Source organism: Callorhinchus milii, unplaced genomic scaffold, assembly GCF_018977255.1.
Source record: "Callorhinchus milii isolate IMCB2004 unplaced genomic scaffold, IMCB_Cmil_1.0 Scaffold2, whole genome shotgun sequence".
Lineage (NCBI taxonomy): Eukaryota > Metazoa > Chordata > Chondrichthyes > Chimaeriformes > Callorhinchidae > Callorhinchus > Callorhinchus milii.
Window position 1 is genome coordinate 109,334,347 of NW_024704743.1, and position 6,325 is coordinate 109,340,671.

The following is a 6,325-nucleotide window of genomic DNA, read 5'->3' on the forward strand; positions in this document are numbered from 1 at the left end:
ATCTAGCTTCCCCTTAAATGCATCTATGCTAAACAGATGATGCTGAAGAGATTTTCATCCCTTTTGTTTACAAGCAAGGAATCCGGTAATGCCCTGGTAATTACTTTCCCTCTAAATCTGTATCTGATCTTCAATCATAATTTCTACCATCTAAACCCAAGCGTTCTATGACACCACACTGGTGCTTTAACACATAATGGCATTCTGCCATCCAAGTTCAAATCACGATTAACTACACATTCAATTACTGAATTTCAATAATATTCCCTCAAAAAAATAATAAATTGGTCATTTCAATCCATGACTGTTTGTGGGACGCCGCTGTGCGCAATTGGCTGCCGCATTTTGCCCAAAAATATACCATCAATTCGCTTTACAGTCTATTCTGTGAAGCGCTTTAAGACGTCTAGAAGATGTGAAAAAGCGCTATATCAAATGCAAGGATTATTATTATTATTAATTTCAATATCACATTTACTATCTTTCCACACAGGATTCTAAATTCATAATCACCTACACCGTTAGTTATATTTACTCGTATGCAGGTACATATTCCTGTTGAAATAATACTCACAGGATTTTAATTGCCATTGTACTAGAAGTGTCTTGTTTCTCTCCCCCTCCACACCACTCAAAGTCACACACACGCACTATTAGGATTACAATGAAGAGGACTCTCTCAACAACAAATCTGGCAAACCTAGTCTAGGAAGGCCTCAGGTCTTTTTTGGGAGCCCAGAATCACAGCTCCTTCGCCTATACCACAGATTTGATGTAAACCTATTTATATACGGCAACTGCACCTTTTTGAAAGAATATGCCAGAATACAAAGTGTCTGAAAATTGTGTCAAACTTAATGCCTTTGATTTTTCATCTGTAATAAGATTCTCCAAACTTGCAATGGAAGGTAGACATATGGTGACACCCTTTAAGCAGTCTTATTTGCTAATCCTTTTCACCAAAGTTTAGAAAATTCAACACATTAACTTCTAAAAATTTAAATTAGAAGTTTAGAAAAAAACCCAACATAAAAGCAGATTAGAGCATCCTTCTTCAAACCCCACAATTATAGACTCATTGACCTTCTTTGGTTGTCAAATTTGTTCAATAATTATAAAGCTTGCCCAAGAAAGATCACTATTAATATTGCAATTAAAGTTTGGAAAACCTTAAATCTTAATAAAAAAGAGGTATATGAGCATTTTTTGGCAAACAGCACAAGAGCAATAATAGCAAGAAACAAAACTAGTTGTTTTACAATAAACCCAACAGTAACGCCTATATTATAAACAACTAATTTTGTATTTGCAAGATACACTCAGTTGTAATAGTAGTTCTTTTAAAAAAAAGTACAATATTTCAGAATGCACACATTTGAAATACTTATCTTACCCCCAAAGATTTCAGTAGTATTCAAAATTCATTATATTGCTCACTTAAACAGTTAAAAATGATCACCATGGTTATCTTCTAACATGCATCACAGTGCCACCTGGTGCATACAGAGCAAAAGATGTTCAGAGTTCATGCAGCAAACTAAGATTGTTAGTTGATTGGCAGATCCCTTTTCCAGGGAAAATAATCCCTCAAGAAAAATAATAATAATTCGGTCACTCAATCCACGAGTTTGTGGGATACTGCTGTGCACAATTGGCTGCTGGGTTTCGTTCACAAATATACAGTTAATTCATTCTGCAGTGTATTCTGTGAAGCACTTTGAGACATTTTGAAGACGTGAAAAGAGCTATATCAAGTATTATTATTATTAATACAGCAGAGAAGCAAATTTACAGTACAATGATAATTATACACACAGGATATGCTGAATGGTCAAGATAGTTTGGTTAACTGATCATTTTTCGGATAAGTAGCTTGTGACTGTAATTTAACCACAGGGGTCTTGTTGACATTCACGAACCCTGTGGATTGGATATGCAATCTAAATTCAGATTTATGGTAAATTCGCCAAAACTTCTTACACACGTAAATAGGCTGTGGTTTCTATGATAACATTTGCTATTTTAAAATTGGAGGAAAACAATTACAACTTATTAAAATACCAGCATTTGCACTTTCAGCCACTTCAGCTCTTTCAGCCACGATGCCCCGAAAGTCTAGAACACACTCTCTCAATCCCTCTGCCTTGCCCGCCCCCTCTCCCCCTTTTCAAGTCCGGCCTGAAAACCTTCTCTGCGACCGCGTTTACGGTTACCCGCACTCCCCCACCCCCAGCTCGGAGTCAGGCTCCCCCAGTGTTAAGCTCTCTGGGACGCTACCCTGTGTGGAGGGCGCTATTTAAGAGCAAGTTGTTCATGTAGCCTTATTATGTAACATGTCTCAAAAGTAACACAATAAGTTACTTTGAAGTTTAGTGGCTGTTATGTAGGCAAATAAATCAGCTAACATGTGAAAAAAAATCATGAATTCATTTTTTGTAAATTTAGATGAGTTATATTAAACAGCAAAGTCATTAAAATTGTGTCACACCGATCTGAACCATGAGAATAGGCAGATGGGAAATTGATTCAAAAATCTTTTCCAACAGAGGGCTTCTCCAACCATTCAGCAATACTCCTTTAGCATTGCACTGAAGTCCAGCCTAGATAACCAGCTCAAATTCAGTGCAGTGTTAGAACCTACAGCTAAGTGGACTACCATGATAATAAAATGTATAATACTATACATCTCAACAGGCTTTAGTTTAGTATTTTTTTTTGAAAAGGACGAGAAATGTATCAATGGAAAGGTTTCTCAATCAGCACTTGAGTCAATTACAACACTATTACATTTGTATAGCATCTTTCACGTCGGGAGGACATCCCAAGGCGCTGGACAGAGTACAGCTTTTCAGACCCGAGCTGGGGTCATGGGGGGAGAAGGGAGGGGAGGGGGAGGGGGGGTGACCGATGGCATGGTCCAAAAGGTCTTGAGGCAGGACTTGAAGGAGGCTAAGAAGGGGGTGAGGCGGAGTGACTGGGGGATGGAATTCTAGAGGTTGGGGGCAGAGTGGCTGAAGACTCTCCCGCCAATGGTGGGGCGGGTGGGTCAGGGGACGTGAAGTAGGCCAGAGCCGGCTGAGCGGAGGGAACGGGCGGATTGGTAGGGGGTTAGGAGGTCGCAGAGGTAGGTTGAGGTGAGGCCATGGAGGGCTTTGTATGGAAGATGTGATCTTGAACTGGATCCTCTGCAGGATAGGGAGCCAGTGGAGTTGGGGGAGAGTGGGGGAGATGGGGTCACGGAGTTTGGTGCAGGAGAGGACACGGGCTGCAGAGTTCTGGATTATCTGCAGCCTGTGGAGGGAGGAGTTGGGAAGGCTGACAAGCAGGGCGTTTGCATAGTCGAGTCTGGAGGTGATGAAGGCATGAACACAAGTTTCAGTGGCCTGAGGGGTGAGGTAGTGGCGGAGTCGGGAGATGTTACGGAGGTGAGGGAAAGCAGAGCAGGTCATGGCTTGAATGTGGGCAGAAAAGACAGTTGAGGGTCGAACAAGACAGCTTGGTTCCTGACTGGCTTGGTGAGTTGTAGTGTGCAACCATGGAGGTCGATGGTGCCAGAGCCTGAGGTGCAAAGGCGCTGGCGCGAGCCAATCAGGAGGGCCTCAGTCTTGTTCACATTCAACTGTAGGAAGTTTGCCCTCATCCAGGACTTGATGTCCGACGGACAGTCTGTTAGGACAGCAGTGGTTCTGGAGTTGAGGGTGGAGGCAGAGAGATAGATTTGGGTGTCATCCGCATACATGTGGAAGTTGACCTCATGTCTGCGGATGATGTCACCGAAGGGGAGCATATAGATATTAAAGAGGAGAGGGCAGAGCCCTGGGGGACGCCAGACGTGACAGTGCGGGGACTGGAGGAGAAACCGTTAAAGGCGACAAAGTGGAGACGGTGAGAGAGATAGGAATCGAACCAGGGAAGGGGAAGTCCGCGAAGATTGAGTAAAGTGGAGAGGCAGTGTATGAGGATGGAGTGGTCGACAGTGTCGAAGGCGGCAGAGAGGTCGAGGAGGACAAGGAGGCAGAGGGAGCCCGGATCACAGAAGTTTAGAATGTCATTAGAGACTTTGACCAGGACTGTATTTAGGATTTAAGAAAGTTTAATAAAAAAAACTTTAAGAAATAAATGATGTAAATTCATGTAATAAGCCTTGCATTGGATAAGGACATATAATGAAATAAAAGCCCAAAATTTATTTTGGCAATGCTTTCTCCTAACTCTTAACCCTTCCAGTGAAGCACTCAAAATAAGGTCAATTTAACTCCTATTCAGATTGATGCATTTTTATCATTTCAGTTTATGCCTTTTATATTGGCATACTAAATGTCTTGCAATGAGACATACACTGGTATGAACACCTAAACACCTGGGAACTGTGGAATAATTTCTGCTAAATCCTTGGATGAGGTTGTACACTGATGTAAACATCTGGATAAATTTCTAACTAAATCCCAAACAGTTGCCTGAAGTCGGACACAGCTGCCAAACAGCAAGAGTTTGCTTACCTAACCCAAATGATGATGTGGCAGCATTTTAAGTCTAAAACACTTTCTCCCCCTCTCTCCACCACCACCACCATCAACAACAACAACAAAACAACAACAACAACAACAACAAAAAAAAACCAAAATCTCCAAAACAGGTGCGATCCACAAAAAAAAAAGGGTAAGTTGATGAACACTTTTGAGTCGGGTTCACAGATAAACCCGGCACAGAAAGCGGAGAACCTCACCTTCAGACTGATCCCTCGCTCCATTCGGCTCTTCTTCATTATTATTAATTATTATTATTATTATTATAAGTCCGAAATTTCGGACTTTTCTTTGGTAAATAAAAGTAAAATACTCTAAAAAGAATGAGAGCAGTGGAGCACATATATAAAGTGTATATACATATATATATATATATATATATATATTCTTAAAAAGTCTGTAAGTACACCTTATACAAAGGCTGGACTGTGAGCCGCTGACTGACCCCCTGCCCTCCCCTCCCCTCCCCTCCCCGGGTAAAGCCGGGACCCTGACCCCCTCCTCCCCCTCCCAAACACAGCCCTCCCCGCAACTCACCTCCGTCCTCGCTTCGCCATCCCGGGAGGAGACGGTTCGCTGTGGGGCTCCGGGTGTCCGCGGCTGTCAGGCTCGGGCTCGGGCTCGGGCTGTCTGTCCGGCAGTCGGGCTCAGGCTGACCAAGCGAACGGTGGGCAAAGGGGCGGCGTGTGTCCGGTATTAATACCTGTGGGGGCTCAGGCCCCCGCTGTCAGGCTGACTCAGGGCGAGTGTCCGCGCTCTCATACCCACAGGCAGACAGGCCCTCCCCCCCCGACCCACCCCCCGCCTGTCCCGGCGATGCCGCGACCCCGCTGTGTCTCGCTCGCCCTCGGGCTCCGTTTCTATATCCCGCCAAATCTCGCGCGCAGCCTCCCTCTCAAACATTCCCGAACGCTGTTTGAATGTGCGCACGCGCCCTGACCGTTCATAGGCTGAGAGCGCGGCGAGTGGCAGCGCCCCCCCCCCCCCCCACCGGGAGGAGCGTCACACACACACACACACACACACGCACAGGGCCGCCTCGCCGCACTGGACACTGGGAGTTGTAGTTCACACGGTGGCCCCCCTCTCAGTGATCGGGTTCGCGTGCGCACTCCCCTCCGCCGCCGCATTGCACTGTGGGGGCTGTAGTTCGCTGAGGAATACAGGCACTGATAAGACTTGGCAGACCAGACCAGGACTTGGGAGGGGCAGATCGGTCGCTGGGAGATTGCACCTTTCCCACTCAGCTCCCGCTAACCCCGCAAGCCGGAGTACTGCCGGCGCGGGTGGTCCGAGCTGGACACGCGGCAGGAAAGCTTTTATCTGGTCAGACTCCAGCCGGATCCCAAAGCACAGTCTGGGGTCTCCAAAGCTTCGTCTCTTGCCAACCTGCGCCTCATCACTCCAATAATAATAATAATCCTCGCACTTGATATAGCGCTTTTCACCTCTCTCCTCGACGTCTCAAAGCGCTTCACAGAATATGCTGTAAAGTGAATTGACCGTATATTGGTGGGCAAAACGCGGCAGCCAATTGCGCACAGCAGTGCCCCACAAACAGTCGTGGATTGAAAATGACCCAATTTATTATTGTTTTGTTTTGGAGGGATTATTATTATTAGGCGTGAGGTGTAAGGAAACTTTCCCAAGGTTTCCCCCTGCCGGGAATGGAACCCAGGTGTCTCGCTTGCAAGAATACAGGACTCCGAGTAACTCTGGAATTAGGTACACAGGATGCGTCCCTCCAGGGAAAGTGCGTATTCCATTCAGACACGGGGAAATGGCCATTTAGTGGCTGC

The 6,325-nt window shown here is 45.4% G+C and overlaps 1 protein-coding gene across 1 annotated transcript in view; it reads right to left on the reverse strand.

The window, feature by feature from the left end:
* The window catches only part of mybl1 (v-myb avian myeloblastosis viral oncogene homolog-like 1), a 31,624-nt gene extending 26,499 nt beyond the window's left edge, over window positions 1-5,125 (reverse strand). Inside the window, exon 1 of the mRNA XM_042332428.1 lies at window positions 5,064-5,125. Within this exon, the coding sequence (XP_042188362.1) occupies window positions 5,064-5,083 (20 nt within the window). The 5' untranslated portion in view covers window positions 5,084-5,125. The remainder of the gene's footprint in view (window positions 1-5,063) is intronic.
* Between the last annotated feature and the right edge of the window lie 1,200 nt (window positions 5,126-6,325).